Source organism: Carcharhinus amblyrhynchos, chromosome 3 (assembly GCF_965287045.1).
Source record: "Carcharhinus amblyrhynchos chromosome 3, sCarAmb.v2.hapA, whole genome shotgun sequence".
Lineage (NCBI taxonomy): Eukaryota > Metazoa > Chordata > Chondrichthyes > Carcharhiniformes > Carcharhinidae > Carcharhinus > Carcharhinus amblyrhynchos.
The window spans coordinates 30715820-30741117 of record NC_137326.1 but is presented as its reverse complement, the minus strand read 5'-3'; the positions used below and the strand labels follow the sequence as shown (position 1 = coordinate 30741117).

The window sequence follows — 25298 nt, the reverse complement described above, 5'->3', positions numbered from 1 at the left end:
ATCATGCAATTGAAGTAATAATTTGCACTGCAATTGGACAACGGACCATCTAGATAGGAAACGAGTCCAGGTTTTTGATGCCGTGATGAAGGAATTATGACAGCAGTACCACTTGGTAGGATGGCATGTTGGCTTGAAAGTTAACTTGCAGGTGGTGGTTCTGTTCAGCACTAGGACAGTCAAGTAATATTGCAAAATGCATTGGTCAGAAATACAAGTGTGCTTTTTTCCTGGTTCTACTCCAATGCTGCAGGCTTCTCCAGCGCAAAGCCAGGCATGGCAATTATTAGCCCATTTTGGACAGTCTCATTGTACATAGAAAGTAGACAGCTACCTGACATCGTACACTTGCTGGCATCACCAGTAGCTGCTGCACGGATTCGGTAAGGAGATGCTGGGATCTCATCACCCCCATATTTGATCACAATGGTGTAACGTCCAGTCTTGTCTGGTATGTAGGAAACCTTGTAGGTGCCATCATTATTATTGTGGATATTAGCTTTCTTTGGCTTCCCTTCTTGATCCTACAGGCAACAGAAAAAACAGCTTTACTAAAATGTATTATCAAGCTTTTTAAATAAGCCACTTCTGACAACTGTCACTAAAAAGTACAATCATTTTAACATTGGAATTTTACAGCTCAGTTGTACAATTCATCCAGAAAAAAAACAAACATGTTAATATACAACCTTTTAAAGCAAATGCTCAAGTCTAGGAAAAATGGTTCTGATTTATTTAAAACAAGTAGGATATTTCTAGGGAGATGGTTGAGTGTTGGTGTTAACAATGGCAGAAAGCCTTTTCACCCTAGATGTGCTCAGTTAGTTGCAGTGAACAACCTACACCAAGATTACAATGGCAACTACAGTCTTCTGCACATCCTTACAGCCAGAAATAGATAAAGCAAGGAGTAAAAATGGTCTTGCAGCAAAAAAGTTTTTGCAGGTACTTTTAAGAATGGATTAAAGAGATCAGATGTGGGAGTTGTTAAGACTTAGTACTGCATGACACTTAGACAAATCAGTATTCAACAGGCATATTGTTGTGTCAGACTATCCTAGCTCTTGTGATTCGCTGCCAATTATCAGAAAGACAACTACTGTGCAGCACTTACATTACGGAAAAAAGGACAATGATTAAACTGGGATCAGCAACAGGTTCATGAAATAAGCTATTAAACAGAATAAAGGCTTATTTTAAAAAGGTATTATTGCATAGTTGAGGAGCAATATGGCAAGAGTTGCACGTCTATTTGAACCAGTGTGCAATTGAGTTATTGTAAGTAAAGGAAAAAAACTTGTTTGGAAGCTAACTAGTTTAATATACCTTGGAAATTGTTCTCTCTTTATTCTTAGGAAGATAGCAGTATTAAGGCAGCAAAATAAAATCAAAACAAATCCTACAGTAATTTAAATCAAAGTCCAGCTGAATGAAGCAGGCAATCTTAGCTGTCACTGGCCAAATTGCAGATCAAGCTTTCTATTGTTCAACTAATTATAGGTTGTCCCTATCAGAATGCAATAAAGATTCTGATGGAGTTTAATACTACTAGAAGACTAGGATGTCAACTCAAAACACTGCTGCAGAAGCAAGTAGGACAACAGGCTTACTTGCCCACTTTCCATTTAGAGAAAGAGGTTTACAGCAAGGAAACAGGTCCTTTGGCCCAATTTATCCATGCTGTTCCCTTTTTGTAAAACCACTATTTGCAGGGAAAGATTTTTAAGACTGATGCACATTCATCCTTTATTTGCTTGGAAGGGAAACATTTGAAACTTACAGTTACATGTACTGAAAGGAGTCCTTCTCCAGCATCTTTGGCATCAATGGTAAATTCTACAGGTAGACTAGCTTGAACACCAGAAGAATTGAGGCCTGGCCCACTTGCTTTCACTTTGCTGGCATCATGAGTTGGCAGAACCTTAACCCTGTAAGGACTAAAGAAACAGATGATAATTAATCTGACACACAAAGGACTGGAATCAATTATGAACATCACTATCAACTTGTACGATATTTACCATCAGTAAAAGATTAAGATGTCTGACTGCATGTATGTTATTTTTTGGGAGAAAATCCAACTGGAATGTTTTCAATTCTTTTTATACTGATGGATATATATTTTTATTCCAAAAACAAATTGCACCCCTCAGGTGCAGTCAGATGCATACTTAGCTAATACTCAGCTAGATCAGAATGCCACTTATGTAGTTTTGTTTGGCACTTGGAATATCCAATTAATTGTAAAATGGAACAATCAAGTTGGACCAATTGAATTTACAAAAAGATGTCATTCATGGACACATGAACACAAGCATGTGTATGAATACGACAGGTTTAAAATTAGGCACTTCAAATTGAAAATTTAAACAAAACAAATAGTCTTACTATTGGCATGAATAAAGGGTCAAATAGATTGTAAATAGAAGGACAAGCACTAATGAAATTTAGACAATTAAAATTTGAGATCATTGTTGATTTCCAACACCACAAGGTAGATTTCTGTTCAGTCCTGCTAACCCAGAGCAAAATATTGGTAGAATACAACCTTGAATCAGGACAATTACTTCTCCTTTGAATCCTGGTCTGATGTTTTCAATCTGTTTATTCAGGGGTTGGTGTTTTTAGATTATGGAACTGTTGTCTTATTTGTAAAAAGCCAAGGTTGACAGCAACACTGTTTAGCCTTGAGGGTTTAAGTTTGATGTTACCTGCGAGGAATCTCTTCATCTCCATACTGGATGGAAACAGAATATGGCCCTTCGACTGAAGGTGTGTAGCTGATAGTGTGCGTGCCATCACCATTGTCAATAACCTCAGCAGACTCAATTATGGCTGCAAAAGAAGAAATGAAAATATCAAAACTCGTGCACATCAGTCCAAAGCAAAAAAGGTTAAATAAAGTAACCACCTTTTTCATTCATCCAGGTAGTCAGCTGTGCACAAAAAGCTGGTTAGTCTTTTAACTAAATGCACTGCCATCTAACAGTACTAAATGCTACAAAACTATAAAGCAGAGTCAAGACAGGCCATTTCACTAGCTTTAGTAGATTTTTAATATTAAGCCATTGCAGAAAATGAGTGCAGGGGGAAAAAGAGACATCCATTTGGAGTCATTTGCTCTTGGTATTCCATAGTTAAGCAAACATTGCTACTTGAGTTCATATTAATTTTGTGATTTACTCATTCAAAGTTTCATGCACATTTTAAGGTTTGCTTTAAATCAGAGCAGTACTGAAGTAGATTTAGAGTGGCAATGTTGTGCACCTACTCTAAACTACCTGGCCATAAATGAAACATCACTAGGTCACAAGTAGGCTTACATTAACAAGGCAATAAAGTTTGAGAAAATCCCCTAGTTGCCATACTCTGGCACCAGTTTGGGTGCACAGAATTTAGCATGTTTTTTTGGACTGTGGGAAGAGACTGGAGCACCAAGGGAAAACCACACACGAAAGGGGGAAAATGTGCAGACTCCACACAGTGACTCAAGTCAGGAATTAAAATTGGTTCCCATCACTGAGGCAGCAGTGCTAACCACTGTGCTACCCAATAAGGCATAATCTTGTGGGTTTAATACAGCCCCAACACAAAATACTACAACTGAAAATCAAATCACATTTTAATTTTGAGTAGATTCACAAACCAGCCCATGTTGAGCAGTCTACACTTCAATTAAAACACATTGAAGCAAACCCAAAAAACAACTTTCAATGAGCAAAATATTTAAATTTTTTTTAACCAGTTCTGCAGTATCAAGACAATCACAACCAAGTAAAAGCTGTGAAGCAATCTGCTCATTCAGGATTCTTCAAAATTTATGTCTGGAATTTGAAATGAATTGAACTAGGTCATGCAAAAATTTGCCATGAAATACAACAGAAACGTGCCATTTTAAATACTGATTTTCACTTTAGAAAATGGTCAACCAGATTTTTCTAGTCAGAAAGGGGCTACCAAATAAAAATGGAATGTGATTTAAAAATCCTTTATACAAAATTAACACAAGGTCTTGTTAAGAGTGACAACACGGAAAGTAAAATTCTACTTGAAGCATTAGGCCTAGCTCTTTGGCTCTTAACATGAAAGCAGACAGGACCAGCTTAGTTGTTCCCGGCCATATACGCCCACCACCTTTCTTGCCTTGGAGATTAAGTAGTTCAAATCCAAACCTGTCTCACTGTCATCGTTCTTGGTCTCTCCTTTAAAGAAGTCTGCAATCGTTTTCAAAGGGCTGCGCCACGGTTGGGGCTGTGCCTCACCAACTAGAACAGAAAACCTTTAACTTGCAGCAAATCTGAACAGTCACTCAAAAAGGTGACAAGTGATGCCCTTAACCAAAAGAGCACAATGCTTCGTAGCTGTGCAACTGGTCAAAAACTTATGATTAATATTCAAAAAATCCACTCCTAACAGTCATACAAAGCATGTACCTGGCACACAAGCATTGTATCATATAACTGAATTATCAATCTTAGACTCGGACTCCTCATCCTCACATCCAAAGAGTGAAAGGTATGTATAAACCTGTATCATGAGTTAGCATTTTTAATCAATGGCTAATTAAAACTGCTGAGGTTATGATTGTACCTTTTGGTCCCAGCACAGTCACTTGGAGGGGAGCTTTTCCAGCCTTGCTACAGTCCACGGTGAAGTGTTGTGGAACTTTGGCTCGTACTCCTGAACTCAGCCCAGGCCCACTACACTTCACTTTGCTTGGGTCCACAACATCTTTGACTGGCACCTTAAATGGACTGCCTACAAACAAAAAAAAAACTTCAATGATTTGCACTTTGGATCATTTTAAATGACAATGTAGGAAAAAAGTACAGATTTCAGTTTTCACTCAAAAAGGTGAATGTTAAAATGGACAATTAGACAAATCTGCAACTGACCCAAGAAAATGCAGTATCCACAAATCTAAATATTGCTAAGTCACTGTACAAATACTTGAAATGAATTCCAATCAACCTTTCACACAATCCATTCTAAATTTCAATATTTAATAGGAAATTCATCCCAACAGTAAAAACAATGAAAAATTTAATCAGATTAGGAAATTCTGCTTGCATCATAAATTATATGAAGTACATTAAATCAGGGTTTAGCCAAGAGATGACTCCATTATACAGGAAAGAGGCAAAATTTATTGTTAGACAAAGCACTGCCATTTGAAAATAGTGTAGAATGAAAACATTCTGAATAAATAAGGGGAGATAAAGATGGAGTTCAGTACCTTAGGAACAGAGCTGAATATGTTAACAGTTTCCTCCTATGACTAGACCTTTGAAATAAGCTCTAAAATTATTGAAAAAATGACTTGTTCTAAATAATACCCATGTAATCCTTAACTTTGGTCTACAGTTGATTTAAAGCAGTAGATTGAGCAAAACAAATGTAAAGGCTTACCAGTTATGTGCTGTCCTCCATAAGTAATATTCAAGTCATAATCTCCAGGGGTGTAAGGGGTATATTCAACACTGCAGCTGCCATCTTTGTTATCCTTGCAAGAGATCTTTGCCTCTGAAGGTCCTTCAACAGTAATACCAAGGCCACCAGTACCTGCTCCTCTGCATCACAAGATTTTTAGTTACTAGCTTTGTTAGAGTATGAAAAATATATTACAATTCCCGAGTTTAGCATTGTGCCACTATTCAATTCAAAATGAATCGTTCCTTGGCAGTGAACAGTTAAAAGTGGTGCAGCCTACAAACTTTCATGCCTATTGCTGTAGGGTAATAAATTGACAGGTCAGTAGTCAAACCCACATCTAGACCCAAGGAAAATGGAACATGTCTCAAATGAAGGTTCAATAGACAAATAGCTGCAGTTCAGATGTTTGTGGGTCACAAACATTGACATCAACACTGGTAAATATAATAAACTTGTAGATCACTATATGCATGCTGTTTTATTTCATGAGTCAACTTCTATTGATTCAACTATGTTTTTGATCAAGAATGAGGGTAGCTTTTGTGTGTTCAGTATGGGAATGTAGTTGCTGTGAAATGAATCCAGTCTCTTAAAATCCCAAATGGAATAAATTGAACTCTCCAGTCCAAAGCAAATACCTTGTTACCACAGAGAACTTGTTCACTTTGTTAGTCAAGCCCTCCTGAAGTCCAGGTCCACTTGCTGAGACACGCAAAGGGTCACAACCTTCAGTGACTCCTACCTTGAATGGGCTCTTCGGAACTGGTGCATCATCATAGGTTACATCAATAGAGTGTACACCTGTACACAAAAAAAAATTGATTGAAAGTTGTGGTTAAACCCTTACCATGTTCTAATACTGGGAATAGCAAGACATTGATTTCATTTAACAAGAAACAGCATTTTTAGGAGTTTTGGCTGTGACAATGGTAAGTGAGAAAGTACAACATAACGGAGCAGGAGTAAGCTATTCAGCCATTCAATACAACCATAGTTGAAGTTGTCAATGCCACTTTTTCCAACTATCCCAAAATTCCCTGTCTCAGGCTCAAAATGTATTCAAAGATGGAGCACCCACAACTGTCTGGAGTCGGGAATTCTAAAGATTCCCAAACACCCGAGTGAAATAATTTGCTAAATAACCACCCCTTATCCAGAGATTGCATGTTCGAGGCTAGCCTGTAAAACCTGATCAGAATCAGAATCTTTCTGCTGTGGGTGCTGCTTTGATCTTAACCATGCACTTGTGGACTGATCGGAAAACAAAATCAGGGTTAATGATAGTCAATTATTAATTTATAACCTGAAACAGAGTGGCAGCTACTATTACTACAATGTTGGTGTGGAATGTAGCCTCTTGTCTATCCAGAAATTGAAATACTTTAACTGATAAAGAATTTGCATACTGAAGAGCTGGAGGGGTTAGATAAAGCTGAAGTTAAAGGACATCCATGGAATCAGGTCTCAAGGGTTTGGACTCAAATTAGTACAATTAATTATGCCTTCTGCACAGTGAATTTCCATCATACCCTTTTCATATGGTGTGTACTCCACTGCGTATGTCCCATTTCCATTATCCTTAATCAGACAATCTGTGCGAGATCCTGAAGGATTTATGACACCTGCTTTGAGATGGTTTCCTCCCACCTTGGTCAGTGAACTTGCATCAACAATAAAGTCAGTTGTAGCATCACAGAAAACACCTACAAAAAGCAATGCAGCTTTAAGTAAAATCCAACCAAGTAAAAAGTGACCATTACCATCCTGGCCACTTTTTAGCCTTAGCTGTACAATGTATTGTGTTATGGACCAGAAAATCTCACTTCTGTGCATTCAAGATCAACTGGTTTGGAGAAGTCCCATGTTGGAACATTAAAACTACACATTTTCTTGGACTTAGCAAGTCTGAAGTTCTCCTCTTTTGCTCAAAGTCAGAGAAGGACCTCAGTTCACAATAAGGTCAGCTGTAATGCTCTGCCTGAGCTAGCACTTGAGTATGAGGACTGCCAGCAACCTTCAGGCATGCTGTGTGCACCAATACAAAACAACTGGAAAGAATGTTTACAAATAATCATGGGAATTGTAACTTAAAACACAAATATTGAATGACAGATCTAGCACAAGCTGATTCATGAAATTCAAATATATACCCAGATTTAACAATTACTCAAAATTGATTTCTAACTGACATTAGAGTCCCATTAATAGAAGATTGAGACAATAAGGAAGGGAATTTTTACAAAGTTATGACACAAATCACTAAATCTACTTGGTGCATTCATGAAGTTTCAAGCACTTGTGTAACCACCACAATTATAGTACTGAACTATTGCACTGGCAAAGCTTACTAACAAACTCTGCTTGGGAACATAATGTCTCATGATACATCTTGTCATGCTTTGAATTTGCTTTTGCTTGACTGTCCATTTGTCATCCATGGAAATAAAGAACTTCTCTTAATAGCCCCTTCTCAGAGCTGGAATCAGGGTCCCTTGGCTAGAATTTGTGGTTATGTCAATTTAAGATTTGATCTACATTCCTTGGCAAGGTTTGTTAAAGGTCTTCCGCTCCAGATTCCTTAATCCATTGTCCAGATTACGTTTGGCCATCTCCAAAGCTTGTGTCGTTCCTATTTTAGGGAAAATCAGGCCTATACACAGGGCTCTTGCTGTCGTCAAACCAGTGCACTCTACAAGTTCAGCTATTATCTCTGTCAGAATAATGTTCAGCCTCATATACTCAAATTGTTAACCACTTTACTGCACTTAAGTGACTCAATCCACCAATAATTAGTGAAGGCCCTGCCCCCAACATGAAACATCTGACAGTGATTAGCATAACTCCAAAATAGTCATACATTTAGACAGGCTAAGTAGCGATCAAAAAAATCTATAGTGTACATGAATTAGGTCTTTATGATTGCAGCAAACCTACTTTAAAGGAAGTAGCTTCCTTTTAATAGGGAAGCAAAGTTAAAAAAATGGCAAATATTTTCCAAAACGGTTTGCTCTCTGCTGTTCCAAAATATTAGAAATAAAAACATGATAGAATGCGACAGGTTTACAGCTTTGTATACTGATCACAAAATGAAATGTTGGAACACTTAATGTTATCGTACAAGTTGTGCACAAAATGGAAATAAAGATTTCCTGCCTCATGTAATTGTAGTTCAGATTGAACTTTGTTCAGTCAACTTACACAATACTGACAAAATGATCAGGTTATCTATAACAATGGTTAAAATAAAGTTTAACTTGATACAGACAGCTTTAAAGCTAGCTAATTTTAGAATTAGAATAAGATTACACAAATAAACATATTCCAAAGAATAGCAGGTACATGTGACGGCCAATTTAATTCACCACTAACCATTCAAACCCGCAAAAAAATGTTAATGATGGCAGGAACCAAAGCATTGGTCTGGGCTCAAAGGCTTGTTGACAATCCAAGATATGCTGCACTGTTAGTTAACCTCATTCAAAACATGACCTCTTAGTCTTCATCTGCCCTTAAAAAGGCAGATGTAAAAGATTTTGAATCACTCAAGAACAGTGAACCTGCCCTGACTGGCCCTCCACCACTCAACTATACAATGAAAACCTGGCTATTTGTACCATTGCTATTGTCAATGCACTCTTGTGCACAGGTTTTTTTGCTACATTTTCTGAAATAAAGCAGTGCTAAGCAAATTGCTTTGGGATATCCCTATTTTAATTTGCAGAATATTTTATTTAAATTGACTCTAGCTATAGTTCAATTTCACGTCACGTGATATCGTACGCTGATTTTATTGGCAGGGATACAATAAATATCAAAGTGGAAAAATGCTTGCTAAAAGACCACAAGAATAGCCAAAAAGGTTAAGAAATACAAACAGCTTACCACGTCCTTCAATTCCAGGTCCGTATACTTTAACGCTGCTTGTATCCACTGCTGGATCCACCTGCAGCCGTACTGGAAAATTGGGCACAGGCTGCCCTCCATATTTCAGTGCAATTGTGTGAGGACCATGCTGACGTGGAATACAGCTGACTGTGTGAGTGCCATCACCATTATCCTGAATGTGGGCTTCAGCCTGAACACCATTCTCTGATACTGGCTCTATGGTCAATTCACCAGGGCCAGCTTTAGAACAGTCAACAGTGAAAAGTCCAGCTTCTCCAACTTTTCCACGTTCCAATCCAGGACCAGAGGCAATAACTTTGGAGGGGTCAAAGGGCAGTTTCACATCTGCCTTGAATGGAGAACCCGGAATGTGAACTTCTTCAAACAAAATATTAATAAGATATTCACCAGCTTCATTTGGTAAATAGGAGACTGAGCATGTTCCATCCCCATTATCAGAGCACTCAATCTTGGCTTCACATGGACCTTCCACAGTGAGACCCAGCCCACCTGTGCCAGCTCCTTTGGTGTCTACAGTGAATTCAGCAGATTTGCCGACAACACCATTTTTGAGGCCTGGCCCATACGCTTTTACCTACAAAGCAAACAAGGCAACGAGATGCAGTCACAAGTGGAAAGCTAAAGATATCACCTACCCCAATTCAGATTCAAGTCTTAATAGAATAGCAACTAATTTAACAGCTGAATGGCTTATCCTGACTAGGAAACCTCCAAGAGTAATCTTTGTCTTGCATGCTACAAAAATGGGAGTGCTCAGGTTTCAACTTGGATTGGAAACTCAACTGCACTGTGCCATCAACTGCATTCTAAATTGGCTTGCTTTTCAGTGTAGAGGGAGAGAACCTCTACTTGCTCAATTCTTCAGTTCCTAAATTTGGTGGTTTTTATAATCGAAAAGAATCTAGAAGCTTGAAAAAAGGTACAAAATGCCACAGCAAAAATCTAAAATTAGTAGCCACTTACCTTGGAAGGATCTGGAGGTAGTGCAGCTTCCAGAGTGAATGGGCTGCCTACAATTGGATTCCTGTCATACATCACGTCTACTGTGTATAGCCCTTCTTCCTTGGGGATGTACTTGGCAACACAAGCATCCTTACCAGTAACTGGCTCTACTACACAAGGCACAGGTTTCTGTGAAGGACTTGAGATGGTCACATCCACTTTACCTTGCCCCCCTGCTCCTTTTGTGTTTATGCTGAACTGCTGATCTTTCCCAACTTCTACTCCTAATAATAGAAACAAAAATGTATTTGTCATGCAAACAGGCAACCATGAACATATTAACAGTTACCTAGTGTATAACTCTTCAGACAAGAGAATTCAGGAATAGGGACATTTTCTAAACATGCACCCAGAGATGGGCATTATCTGGCCATTCACACTGGCAAGATATTGCAGTCCTACCAATGGCAAAACCTACTGACAGTTTCCTGGCAGCAGAGGGTTTGTGTGCATGTTGAAACAAAGTGTTGGTGGGCGCACTGAATATTCTGCCCAACACCCAATACTACAAAATTAAGTTTACATTTCATCTCAGAATTCACATTGGCAGTGTTTGTCTTTAAGGAGACCAGAGGTGGTGAACTAGGTTAGCATTTTGCACGTGATTAGCTCTGTCCAAAGTGCATTCATTACAAAATCTGACCTGTAGTCAGCCTCAGTAACATCCTAAAAAAGTCTTGTGCCTAATCAAGAATCTTCAGAGGTCACCCTTGAACCGATCACCACAAACACACAATTAGAACACCATAAAGAATAGCAGAAATTCAAAAAACAGATCAAAACTGATATTTAGCCATCACTAAAAAAGGTGGTCCAAAACACAAAAATACAATGCAAACTAAAAATATGACATGGGGAAAATGGTATTTTTGTTGGGTTGCCAGTTTTAGTTAAAGGCATACTAAAAAGACAGTGAAAAGGATCTGAAATAGAAAATTATGAAACAAAAATTTAGACAAAACAATGCAATAGCCATTCCAAAAATATGATGATTAAAAGGGAACTTAAAAAGGGAAAAGCAATGACAGCTGAAAACATATTGAAGACAATTATACATAATGTATTACGCTGAAATAAATTTTATTCTGAATTGCAAAATTGCTTTACATACGTGTGAAGTACCAAATGGTTATGTTGGGCAACTCTGCAGGATTAGATAGATTAGCCAATGTAAAACCTGAAGACTAATTCAGATGGAATACATATTCCAGGTACTCAAATTTGCACTCAGTTTAAATATTGACTTCAGAAAAAACGTTGATGAATCAATTCTATTAGACACTGGACTAGAAGTAGTGCAATTGTAATGCACGTTATGTGAAGCATTTAAGCACAGAAATAGGCTGTAACACTGTTCAAATCAAAACCAACTGATTTGCAAGTACAAATACATTTCTTTCGAAGCAATTCAAATTAAGAGATGTACATACTGTTTTCAAGACCATTAACCGTGATCTTGCTCATGTCAAGTGGATATGCTACCTCTATGCCAAAGGGACTCTTGGGAATTGGATCGCCACCATAGGTCACAGCAATTCCCATCTTACCCTGAAATACACATCAGAATAACACTTTGTATATTTTACAAAACAGGCTAGAGCAGTTTTACCCAAATAGATTTCACATGAATATGACAGGCAACTCCACCATTGAGCTCGCTCAGAAATTCAAGATCATGGTTGATCAGATTGTAAATCCCATTTTTTTGCTTATCCCAATGACCTTGCACAAAGATATACCTATCTTTGCCTTAATATTCAAAGGCCCAGCTTGCCTTTTGAGAAGTTCAAAAGGCACCTGGCCCCTTCATTAGCCTCAAATTAAATCACTAAATTTTTAAACTGTGACCCCTAGGTTCTCCCACAAGAGGCATTTTTTCCACATCCACTGCCAAGCCCCCTCAGAACACTTAAGATTTCAATCAAGTCACCTCTTACTCATGTACCCACCATTTACAAGCTGAACCTTCATTACAAACTGTTCATTCCAGATATCAGTAACCCTTTGTCAAACTGCTTCAAATGCATTTATTTCCTTTAAAGGAAATCAATATGGTACACTATTTCAGATGCGTCACCAGTGAACTTTTGTAAAAAGTTCCCCTCAGAATAAATAATATTCTATTAGTTTTCCCAATTACTTTACTTGCATACTAACATTTACAATTCATGTGCTACGACATCCATACTCTTCCTAATCCAAGCTCTGCAATTTCTCACCATGATGTGCTTTTGTATACTTCCTGCCAAAATGGGCAATTTCACACTTGCCCACATGATACTCCATTTGTCAGATCTTTGCCCACTCACTTAACGACTGTCACTTTGTAGCCTCCTTGCATCCTCTTCAGAGCTTGCTTTCCTACCCATCTTGTCTCAATATCATCTGTGCATTCATCCAATTCATTTACATAAATTAGGTCCTGGCCCAGACTGGTAGGCCAATTACATTCTGCTAGAAAAGACCCACTTATGGTTAGCCCCAGTTTCCTTTAGCAAGTCAAATCTTCTATTCATGCCAATGTTACCTCCCTATAACATGAACTTTGTTTTCTGCAATAACCTTTGTGGCACAATCATGTGTCTTCTAGAAATCCAAGCACTGTACATCCAACAGTTCTCCTTTATGTACAGCATGTGACTCAGAACACAGCACAGGAAGCAGGCCCTTCAGCCCAAGCCCATGCTGCCATTTTAACATTCAGTGGCTGCCTCATCTACCTTTTTACTTATGACTTTTCTCCACCAGATTTAGGGAGGTCTAATTTAGGGACAATTTGTTAACACCAATCAGCCTAAAAAGCACATTTTTGGTGTGTGGGAGGAAACCTGAGCACCCCAGAAAACCCACACAAGTATGGAGAATGTGCAAACTCCCAGACACTGACCCAAGTCAGAGATCCAACCCAGGTACATGTATCTGCACAGTGATAGTCACTGAGCTGTCGTGTTGCCAGCTCCTTGACAGAGCTCCAGTAAATGGATTAAACAGGATTTCTCTTTCATCAAAACATGTTAACACTATCCAATCACCTGAAAACATTTCCAAACCTATTGCAAGGCATTTAATAGTAGCTTCTTTCATGTTCCCTGTGGCACATTTTTTACTGTGTTCATGGGATGTGGGGTTGCTGGCTATTACCCATCACTGCAGGCAACTAAGTCAACCACATTGCTGTGGATCTGGAGTCACATGTAGGCCTGATTTCCTTCCCCAAGGGATATTAGTGAACTAGACTTTATGGCAATTGAGTGGGTTCATGGTCATTAGACTTTAACTACCATATTTATATTTAATTCAAGTTTCACCATTAGCAGTGATAGGATTTGAACCAGTGTCCCCAGCACAATGCTGGGTGTCTGGATTCCTAATCCAACAATACAATTGTCTTCCCCTGCCCATGTTAAGATAATTGGCCTGTAGTTTCCGGTCTTCCTTTGACTAAAAATAGGGTATGTGCTATTTTCCAATCTAATGGAATCGTTCCCAAATCTAGTGAGTGCTGGAAAATTAAAACTAAACAACTATTTTACTAACTACTACTTGAGGACTCAGGAAGTTTCAGGACTCAGGTCAGCCCCATAGCTCCAACTACTTGCTCAATTCCATTTCTCTGGCAAGTCTAATTTTCTGGAGTTCCTTTTCCCATTTCCTGATGGACTATTTCTGGAATGTTACTTATATCTACATCCTCTATAGTAAAAGAGGGATACAAAATGCCTATTTCAATTTGTTAGTCATTTCCTCACTTTACATTATTAATTCTCCATACTCACTTTCTAAATGACCAACACTTAGAAACTCTTGTCTTAATACTCCCTCAATCTTTTAGTCATTTATATTCTGTTCAATTTTCTGACCTACCATTCACTTCACTGCAAAATGCTTTTTTTCTTTGATATCTTTCACTAGTTAACAGATGGTAAGTTTTTCAGTGAAATTCTTCACTGGATTGTATCTATATAGATTATAGATATTGACTATTCCAAAATATTTGTTGCTGCATCTCAATTGATGTATCCTTTAACTCTATGTGCCAATTCACTTCTGCTCGACAGACTGGAGGGGCTGATTGTGGACAAGTCCCCAGGACCGGATGGAATGCATCCGAGGGTTCTGAAAGAAATGGCGGAGGTTATAGTGGATGCCTTGGTGGTTATTTTCCAGACGTCGCTGGATTCCGGGGAAGTGCCGGAAGATTGGAAAACGGCTAATGTTACGCCGTTGTTTAAGAAGGGTGCCAGGCAAAAGGCGGGGAATTATAGGCCGGTTAGTTTAACGTCTGTGGTAGGTAAAATGTTAGAATCCGTCATTAAGGAGGAAATTGCAAGGCATCTTGAAGGGAATTGCTTGACAGGGCGGACGCAACACGGTTTCATTAAAGGGAAGTCGTGTCTGACAAATTTACTGGAGTTCTATGAGGATGTGTCTAGGGCAGTGAATAGAGGAGAGCCGGTGGATGTGGTCTTTCTGGATTTTTAGAAGGCGTTTGACAAGGTACCTCACAAGAGGTTATTGCAGAAGGTCAGGGGGACATGGAGTTGGGGGTAGGGTGTTAGCGTGGATAGAGGATTGGTTGTCAAATAGGAGGCAGAGAGTGGGGGTCAATGGGTGCTATTCGGATTGGCGGTTGGTGACTAGTGGGGTGCCCCAGGGGTCGGTGCTGGGGCCTCAGCTATTTACCATTTATATAGATGATCTGGAGGAGGGAGCCGAGTGCAGGGTGTCGAAATTTGCTGATGACACCAAGATTGGGGGAAAGGCAAATTGTGCGGAGGGTGTGGAGAGTCTGCAGAAGGATCTAGATAGGCTGGGCGAATGGGCCAGGAAATGGCAAATGGAATTTAATGTTGGCAAGTGTGAGGTGGTCCACTTTGGTAGGAAGAATGGTAGGAAGGACTATTACTTACGTGGCGAAAAACTGCAGCAGGCGACAGTGCAGAGGGACCTCGGGGTCCTTGTGCATGAGTCGCAAAAACCCAGCTTGCAGGTGCAGCAGGTGGTCAGGAAGGCGAATGGGATGCTGGCCTTCATAGCGAGGGGGATTGAATATAAAAGTAGGGAGGTCTTGCTGCAGCTGTATAGGGCATTGGTGAGGCCGCAGCTGGAGTACTGTGTGCAGTTTTGGGCGCCGCACCTGCGCAAGGATATTCTGGCCCTGGAGGGAGTGCAGAGGAGGTTTACTAGGCTGATACCAGAGTTGAGGGGATTGAGCTATGAGGAGAGGCTGAATAAACTAGGCTTGTACTCGTTAGAGTTTAGAAGAATGAGGGGAGATCTCATTGAGACGTACAAGATGATGAATGGGATGGATAGGATAGAGGTGGAGAGACTCTTCCCGCTCAAAAAAGACAGTAGGACTAGGGGGCACAGCCTCAAGATAAGGGGAGGCGGTTTAGAACGGAGTTGAGGAGGAACTTCTTCACTCAAAGGGTGGTGAATCTCTGGAATTCTCTGCCCGTTGAAGTGGTGGAGGCTGCCTCGCTAAATATTTTTAAGAAGCGGGTTGATGGGTTCTTGATAAGAGAGGGGATTAAGGGTTATGGGGAGAGGGCGGGAAAGTGGAACTGAGCCACAACAGATCAGCCATGATCTTATTGAATGGCGGGGCAGGCTCGAAGGGCTAGATGGCCTCCTCCTGCTCCTATTTCTTATGTTATGTTATGTTCTTTCATGCCCTCATAACTGTCATTCAAGTTTAAAATACTAGTTTTGCCTCCAATATCCTATTGGTCTAACAATGCAAAATTCAATCATAGTAATGATTATGCTACCTAGGGATACCTTCAGGAGGTCATCAATCCCACTCATTGCACCGTACCAGGCTAGTATTACCTGCTCTGTTGCTGTTCCAAGAAACCATCCCAAAGATCTTGATTCCATGTAAGAATCAATGAAGTATGACAGGTGAATACCAGTACCCACCTGCTGTAGTGGTGTATACTTGACTGTCTGCGAGTAGTCATAATTATCGATAATTTCAAAATCAGCAACGGCATCTCCTTTTGCAGGTCCACTGAAACGTGCTTGAAGTGGGGCCTTCCCAGCACCTTTTGTAAAGACGGTGAAGTGGGTTGGCTTCCCAAGTTCTACTCCTGTCCATTGAAAAAACATTACTCAGTTAGAGCTTATTATGCAACAAATGATATCAGACAACAGGGAAACTAATGGGAAAGGGGCAGCATTCCCCCAAAAATGATAAATTTGCCCTGCAGAATACAATTTCAAAATATTCCACTGAATAAGTTACCACTGATCCTTGCTCCCTCACAATGAGATTACTCCTTCAGAGGTCTGTACTTCCAGGTAGCCTGAGACCACTGGTAAAACATGGGAATGACTGCCAGCAGCTAGAGCTGACAGCACCTTATTCCAGGCCAAAATTAATGAGTATTTGAATTTGAAACCATTGAACAAGTTTGCAAAAAGATGGCCAGTTGAGTATAAGCATTACATTGAGCACAAACATCAGTCCAGTATTGTCCCCTCAATCAAACTCACAACAAAAACATGCACACCCAAAATCTCAACTTGTCCATTCGAGCAAAAAGAATACAATATTGGATAACCCTGACAACTAAGGCAAACATGTGTTTACCATGGCTGATTACGTGCATTGACCATTATCCTTTCAAGGCAAGCACGGTTTTCTTCATTTTCTGGAGTCAAGAACAGTATAAAATACTACAGAATGATAGAGTTGAATACCACTTTAACATCTGCTTAGAAGTACCTTGATTATTTACAGTTGCTCCCTGCAGAGATTTCCAGAATGAATTGAGGCTTACTCAAGTAATAGGCATTACGTTAAAAATTATACTCCACAAGAACATACCAGGCAAACCAAAAGCAGACAGTCTTTTGGCCCAGGTTAGCTTTCTTTGACAAAAGCTACATAGTGGTTGAAAAAGGAAAGATCGCCATGGGGGTTAGGGGCACAGAACAGCACTATTTTAAGTCATAAGGAAACCACATGGTTTCCAGAGTCTTTTCAGATTTATCACATTACATTACTCAATGACAAAGACATATGGAGCTGCCTATTTTGAACAATCAAGTCATGCACTGACATAAATAGCCTTTTAACCATAATTATTTCATACTGCATTTCTGCAGTAACACAAATATTTCAATATTTTTTCACACCACAGAACCACACAGCCTCAATTACTTAAATCTGATTGCTTAGTTTTTTTAAAAAACTGCAACCAGCAGCAAGCACCAAATTTGTTATCAACATTAAGGCACTCTGAAGTTGCTCAAAGACAGCTGTGGAACCAATACTTCCATCATAATACATCACTCTTAGCTATGGACATGCATTAGATAGTGGATCAGAGTTCTTTTCCAGGACTACCATAAGGAGAAGCTTCTCATTGACAAAGAAAGAGGCCAAAATATTCAATTACAATTCAGGGAACTGATTAAGATTGCTTGCAAAAGCAACAAAGACTTACAGGTTGAGGAATTTCAATTTGATCTACTAAACCTGGGCAATGGTTCAAAACAAAACAGAATGTACCCTGCTTTATTTAGCAAGTCCCAAGATATTTTACCAAGTTCACATGCATGCTTTGGAACATTTGATACACTATGTTATAAGCTGTGAATACTAGCAAAAAACTTTTAATAGCACAGAACAAGGTGCAAAATAGACAAAGATCAGAAGGCTGAACTGACCTACAAATGCTCTCATGGGAGTAAGTGTTGATTCTTACCAGTTTTACTTAACCCTGGACCTTCAGCCTTAACTTTGCTGGCATCATGTGATGGATCCACTTTAACTCTGAAAGAGCCCATGGGAATTTCCTATTAAAAAAGGATGGAGGATTAGCCAATTGCACAAGCTACAAGAGCCAAGGTGTAATACTGGGTAGCTTTAGTTACAGGATACAAACCTGACCAGCAAACAGTACTTTAATGGTGTACCGACCAGCAGCAGGTGGTGTATATTTGACTGTGAAAGTATCGTTAGGATTTGTAATGATGTCAAACTCAATGTCCTCCTCAGATTCACTAATCACACGAGCATCACATTTTATGCCAACACTGACATCACCTGAAGACAAGCGTAGAAGAGAAGTTACAATTGACCTCAACTGGAAACATCTGTAAATCTGCTTAGCTAGTATCACATTTTCCTGATAACCAAATACAAATTTCCTTCCATATTGCACATTTGCATTTCTGCTTGGCCTTCCGCATTCTGAGTGGTAATGGGGATGCATCAGTCTTGGCTAGTAATATTAACAGGGTTTGACCACTGACTATTGCTACCAAGTAAACTTGTTGGACTTATTACTATGACAGGAATCAGAGTTCCTGTGACATACCCGCGCACAAATCACAAGAGCAAAGTTCAGGAATCCTGCCAATTTTTTCCTCTTCAACATGGGAACATTAAACTAATTTTACTATTTTAGTCATCTGAAGAGATCAACATGGACTTGGGATGAAACCAGAGATCACCCCAGTCTCATCAGTTTGGTGAATACTGAAAATTCATGAAGTCATTGACTCATGTGGACTGTTTCATCTGACATCCTGTTCAATTGTTATTCTTTTAGGATTAGGATTTCAGAAAAAGTCTTAAAGCCAAATGTTTGCTCACCACCAATGAACTGGTCTATTCCAAACCAGAGCAAAAATGCATGATCAAGAAAGGTTGGACAGACAAGTGGCAAGTCACATTCACACCTCACAAGAGGCAGACAACTCCAACAAGACAGAATCCCCTCGTGACATGACTATCACTGAATCCCCTACTTTAGCAGTTTGCATTGACAAACAATGATGCAATTGGACTCAATGCAAATACTGTGGCTACAAGGGCACGCTACAGACGTAAAATTCTGCAGATGGTTGCTCACTTGACTCCAAAGCCCATCCACCATCTACAAGCCCAAGTCACAAGTGTGATGGAATATTCTCCACTTGCCTAGTTGAGTGCAGCTTCACTCAAGTTTGACACCATCCAGGATAAAGCAGCCCACTTGATTGGCACCTCACCCACCAACTTAAATATTCATTCCCTCCAGTACTGCATACCGTTTATAAGATTCACTGCAGCACCTTCCAAGCCCACAACCTATATCACTCAGAAGGACAAGAGCAGCAAATGCATGGGAACACCACCATCACCTGCAAGCTCTCCTAGCCACACACCATCCTGATTTGGAAATATACTACTATTCCTTCACCCTTGCTGGGTTAAAGTCATGGAACTCTCATCCTAACTGCACTGTGGGTCTACCTGCGTCACATGGACTGCAGAAGTTGGGAGGTGGCTCACTATTACCTTTAAGGATAATTAGGGATGGGTAATAAATGCTGGACTAGCCAGCAACACCCACATCCTGTAAACAAATAAATATAGAGAGAGTCAGTCTTATGGTATGACCACAACTGGAAGAGCAACTGTGCAGAAATGGTTGAGGGAAAACAAGAAATAAGTAGCATACATTTTCCAGGCCTTTTCCTTACCTTCCCCAGCTTCTGTGCAATCCACTGTAAAATGAGTCGGTTCATTAGCTTTCAAACCAGTTCTTTCAATGCCAGGACCAAAAACCTTCACCTTTTGTGGATGACTCCCCTGGCCGATATTAATCTAAAGACACAAGTTAATTTAGAAAAACGAAACAGCTAAGCAGTCATTTTAAACATGCCTGTGCTTCACATAACTCTGTAGATAAATATACACTTGTGTGTGGTACTGAACTATGCAAGAGTCACAAATCATCCCAAAGGGGCCATAACTAATTTCCTAAAAGTTTCTTGGCATAAAGAATGAGTTTCAAACAGATTTCAAATTTAAATTTGCTACTTGGGAAATTCCCAAATAGCAAGGAGTTCAGCACAACACTGGCTCCAGCTAAGACTTGGTCATTATGGAGAATAAAAAAAGAGCATCAAAATCCTGAAACCATTTGTGTCAGAAGTTAAGTCTTGGCAAGTATCAACACATCTGCATGAGGAAAAGGGCAAAGTGACTACTTATACATAGTTACAACTTCAATTTTGCTTTCGGTAGTTATGTCTTGCAAAGCAAGAACAGACATTAGGGTACAGGCCATTGACAGGAACACCATCTTCCTACTACATGCAAGATCAAGGGAATGACAGAAGTGAATGCCAACTTACTCTGAATGGGCTGTTGGGGACATTGACTCCTCCCCATGCAATTGCAACAGTGTGCTTGATTGGTTTGGTCGGAATATAGGAGCAGGCTGTTAATCCATCACCTTTATTCTTTACTTGAACATTGATAGGAATGCCTTCCGAATCCTATAAATTGCAGATACAAACAGTCATAGAATCCTGACAATGCAGAAGGTAGCCATTTGGGCCATCGACCCTGCATCGACAATAATTTCACCCAGACCCTACCTCCATATTTACTCTGCCAATTAACCTAACCTGCACATCTTCAGTGTGGGAGAAAACCCACAGAACATGCAAACTCCACACAAGGCATTCACTCAAGACTGGAATTAAATTCAGGTCCCTGGTGCTGTGAGGCAGTGCTAACCACTGTGCCATCCAATGGAAAAGCTTTTTACATTAAAGATTGCCTTATGCAGCAGGATCTTTATCTAGCAGTGCTATTAAAACTTCAACAATATCACTTATAAAGGTGATAAGAATTCAGCTGCAGGGAGGAACTTTAAGTCTTTGAACACTAAATGTCACAAATCTAAACAAATTTTAAGCCAGAAATGGGATCCTACTTCTCAGGCAGCGTGTTCAAGACAAAAAAGATTTCCATCCCCCTCTCCCCCCCATCCACCCCAAAACTGCACATTACAGGATTACAATCCATGCAAGTGCATGTGTCATGGGTGTACAGACAAACAGGTGTTACTAATTCACTGTACTAAGCAGCCTCTGAACCAGAGCGTCTGGGGCCAATTTTCTATTCTGTTGCCAAAGAACGTCAACCTGTCTTTTTTTTAAAAAGATAACCAGTTTTCTATTGCTTCATTAGATAGTTGGCAAGGGCATATTTTCCAAATTGCATTGGAAAGTTCATACGATGATAAGACTTGCATCAATAGTGGGAGGAACAAAATGCAGAATTGGTTCTTCTTACTTGTGCGTAAATTTTTAGTGGTGCCTTCCCAGCATCTTTAGCATCCACTGTGAAGTCAGCTGGTTTGTGAACAATGCAGCCAGTTTTCTCCAAGCCAGGACCATAGGCTTTAACCTGTGCGAGGAGGAAAACACCACATCTTGTAACAAAAAGTCACCGTTCAATAGATTCCTCCATTCTTCAGAATATACAATATCGTAGCTGCCATTTAAAATATCTAATATATAGATATCCCTTTCAGGATTACCAAATTAGCCTAAACTAGAAATGTCAACTATAGGACTAAGAGGTATTTTAAGCTTATATTTGAATGACTTTGCATTTTATTTACTGATCTTTGCAGCATACAGCACCAATGCATCATCTACATTGTAAAATGCAGCTTAGAAAACCTATACATGCTTATTTAGCCACTTTCCACATTTATCTGGCTATCACGGCTGATGTGGAGATGCTGGCATTGGACTAGGACAAACACAGTAAGAAGTGTCAACACCAGGTTGAAGTCCAACAGGAGGTTGCTGCTCTTGTCAGATGAGCAAAGGTGAACTCACCTGATGGAGCAGAAGATGCTCCAAAAGCTAGTGGATTTTGCTATCAAATAAACCTATTGGACTTCAACCTGGTGTTGAGGCTTCTTACTGTATCATGGCTGAGCCAGACTGTTACTAAATAAGGGGGAAAGCCCTGGTCATCAAGCACATACAATACAGTTAGACAGAAATGAGCAAGCTACACCAAGTTGTGAAATGGGTTCCATGTCAACATACATCCCAACAGACCTGATAATCTTGAATAAAAAGCACTGCAACCAACTTTAAGTATTGATCATTCTTGAGTGTTAGAATTTTGCTTTGCTAATAACTTAATGGCTTGTTGTGTTCTTAATATATTCAGGATATGCATCAAAATGATTTAATCTCCTCTGCACCTGCCTCAAGTAATTAGCCAGAGTGTGTGAGCAAGAGACAGGAGGCAGCCTTCTATGAACTACCTTACAATATATGCCATGATCAGATTTTATAAAAATGAATTAAGACAAACATTTAATGCATTGGAAGTTGTGCATTTATTGAATTGCCCTTTGTATGCTTCAGAAGTGGTGTTTACAATGACCTGGAGTTCAGTCTGAGCAAGCACAAGTGTCACCTGCATACTGGAACTCAACAATTGAAGTACATTGGAGTGATTTTGTTTCCTATTTAAGGCTTGGACAATTTACAGCAGACACTTCAAAATACTGAAGTATCACCAGCAGCGAGATTGTAAAATCTTGCAAATCTGTTGGCAAGATAGTGTTCCAACAACAGCCCTCCAAGCCAACATGTCCAGCATTAAGGCATGTAACAGTTCTGTTGGATAGGACATTCATATGCTGAGGCCACATTCCCAAAGCAACTACTCCACTCAACTTGCAGCAAAAAACTTCCAGGAGGATAGTGGAGATGCTTTCAGAGATTTCCTCAAAGCATCAATGGTGGTTAAACATCCCCATTGACACATGGTAATCCCTAGAAAAGATTTATTTGGGACATGACAAAATGAGAGACTGTCAGGAACAAAGATGAAGTGAAGCTCCAAAGTGTGTACAAACTTCTCAACCCATCTACTCGACCATCTAAACACCAACTGCCCCACAGAGGTGTACTATTACTATCTCAGAACCCATCAAATAATGGGAACAAGTCATACTTGATCCCAAAAGGACTCTTGCCTTATCAGGATGGAAGGCAGTTGATGCAGGTTGAATGGTGGCCATAAAAGGACTATCCACGATGTCGTCATCATCGCACAAAACATGCACTGCATATTCACCAGGTTCTGTTGGCCAGTAGCGTACATTACAGGAGCCATCACTCTGATCATCACATTCAATCTTGGCTTGAGAGGGACCCTCCACTGCAAAACCTGCAAAACAGATTAATCTTTCAACATTTGTAGCTCAAATTCAAAATGAAGTTACAATTATCACTATCACAAAGAGAAGTGTTGAAGTTGCTTGCATGTTAAACAAAATTTGGTCCATCTATAACTGGATGATCTTGTCATTGTAGTCACTTCTCACTCAGCGTGATATTCCATTTTAACAAGCCAAATAAATGTATTTAACAATCTGAAGCTGTTCCACACAGCGCAAGTGCCTTCTAAAGCAAATCTGATGTGAAATTTGTGAAGCCTGAAAGAGAGTGTGCAGTTGAGGATGTAACATCTAGGTGCATGACAACAAGAACATTCTTTAAGTGGAGTTCTTGGGAGCAAGTTAATCCTGCAACTCCAATATAGAAACACCAGTCTTGGTCTCAAATCATAACTACTATAGTATTTAATGTAAAAACATTTTGCAAAACTAACTTTACCTAGCACACCAACATCTGTCCCAATAGTTTCTACGACAAAGTCTGCCGACTTGCCAACAACTCCTCCATCAAGGCCAGGTCCCCAGGCTCGTATCTTTTGAATACCTGCTTCAGGTCCAATCTGAATTTCAAAAGGACTAATAGAAGGGAAAATATTTGTGTTCAGGTTGAAACCACTATCACAATATTCTCATCATTTGCACTACACCAAAGGGTTTAACATTGAATTTTGTTACATTTCGTGCACTAACAGTTAAGAATGATCTTGCCAACATTTAAAGCGTAATTCATGTAAACACAACAGGAAATTGAAAAAATACAATGTTTCATACAAATTGTTTTACATTAGACCAACATATCCAAAAGCAGTTGAGGACTAAACATCCTGCAGCTGGTCACATTGAAGAGCTGATAGTTACACCAACGGAAGCAAAGTCACAATCATTTGAGGATGAATCAGGAACATTTTTTCTTGCCGAACAGTACATCTGTTACTCACTAAAGGGAGAAGTTTCATTCAAAAATATCCCATTGCTTTAGTTTGGGGTTGGGACAGGGGAAAGATCCAGATAGTTAGATGGAATGCACAATAGTTTTAAGGCTATATACAAAAAGTTACAACAGTAGATGAATAGAGGGGCCTGAGTTTTAAGCAGTTCACTTGTTTCAAAAAGAAAAGTGGCTATGAGGGGAAATTTTCAAAGAAACAATTGATTTATTTTTGAACTAGAAATAAACTTAAAATTTGTTATCCTCATTTGAATGTATCAACTGAGCTTTGCAAGACGGACAAACTCACCTCCTGGGAATGTTATGACCACCCCAGGTGATAGTGACGATGTGTTTTCCAGGTGTGACAGGGTAGTACTCATAGGAAAAGGCGTCCCTGCCATCCAAGAGATCTTTTTGTTTCACAGGCTGCTCCAACCCTTCTGTCAAGGAGGTATAACCAACAGACTTTGAGACATGCAAACAGAACTTGGATTAACCAAAGTTAATTGCATCAATGCAGTCTCCGCTACATTAAATATAGATGCAGTGACTACTTAGTGGAAAACGTTTACTGTTTGCACACATGACCAACTTTCCTGTTGCTTGCAATAGGAAAAAGTTGGTCACGTGTGCAAATGGAGCAGTTTGCTCTCATGCCCACGTCTTGTCCTTGACCTGCTGCAATGTTCCAGGTAAAGTCCAGTGCAAGCTGGAGGAGCAGCATCTCTTTTGATTGGGTACATTGCAGTCCTTGGGATTTGAGCTCAACTTTAGATTCAAGACTCTGTCTTAAAACCCCTTAAAAAAATGACCCAACATGTATTGCCACAATTCAAATTATCCCCCTCCCACAGGAGACTTTTGTTCTTAAAGTTGCAATCTCTTACAGCACTAACACATTCTCCCTCAAGAGTCAAAAGGACTCAAACGCTGACTCAGGTTTCTCTAATAGATGCTGGCAGACCTGCAGAGTTTTTCTAGCATCCTCCGCTCTTGATAATTGTTTCAAGGCTCTTAGC

The 25298-nt window shown here is 39.7% G+C and overlaps 1 protein-coding gene across 2 annotated transcripts in view; it reads right to left on the bottom strand.

Moving 5' to 3' along the window:
• LOC145338281 (filamin-B-like) overlaps window positions 1-25298 on the bottom strand; it is a 109015-nt gene that overhangs the window by 35185 nt on the left and 48532 nt on the right. The window contains exons 10-29 of one of the 2 annotated variants that reach the window (XM_080182901.1): window positions 24587-24719; window positions 23788-23924; window positions 23145-23338; window positions 21431-21544; window positions 20482-20625; window positions 19825-19948; window positions 18240-18400; window positions 18060-18150; window positions 16267-16436; window positions 11772-11889; window positions 10303-10565; window positions 9316-9913; window positions 6963-7136; window positions 6072-6234; window positions 5410-5570; window positions 4591-4758; window positions 4173-4265; window positions 2712-2835; window positions 1781-1937; window positions 335-524 (exon numbers count right to left, since the gene is read on the bottom strand). In XM_080182901.1, the coding sequence (XP_080039027.1) occupies window positions 335-524; window positions 1781-1937; window positions 2712-2835; window positions 4173-4265; window positions 4591-4758; window positions 5410-5570; window positions 6072-6234; window positions 6963-7136; window positions 9316-9913; window positions 10303-10565; window positions 11772-11889; window positions 16267-16436; window positions 18060-18150; window positions 18240-18400; window positions 19825-19948; window positions 20482-20625; window positions 21431-21544; window positions 23145-23338; window positions 23788-23924; window positions 24587-24719 (3477 nt within the window). The remainder of the gene's footprint in view (window positions 1-334; window positions 525-1780; window positions 1938-2711; window positions 2836-4172; window positions 4266-4590; window positions 4759-5409; window positions 5571-6071; window positions 6235-6962; window positions 7137-9315; window positions 9914-10302; window positions 10566-11771; window positions 11890-16266; window positions 16437-18059; window positions 18151-18239; window positions 18401-19824; window positions 19949-20481; window positions 20626-21430; window positions 21545-23144; window positions 23339-23787; window positions 23925-24586; window positions 24720-25298) is intronic. The other variant, XM_080182902.1, reaches the window with a different exon arrangement.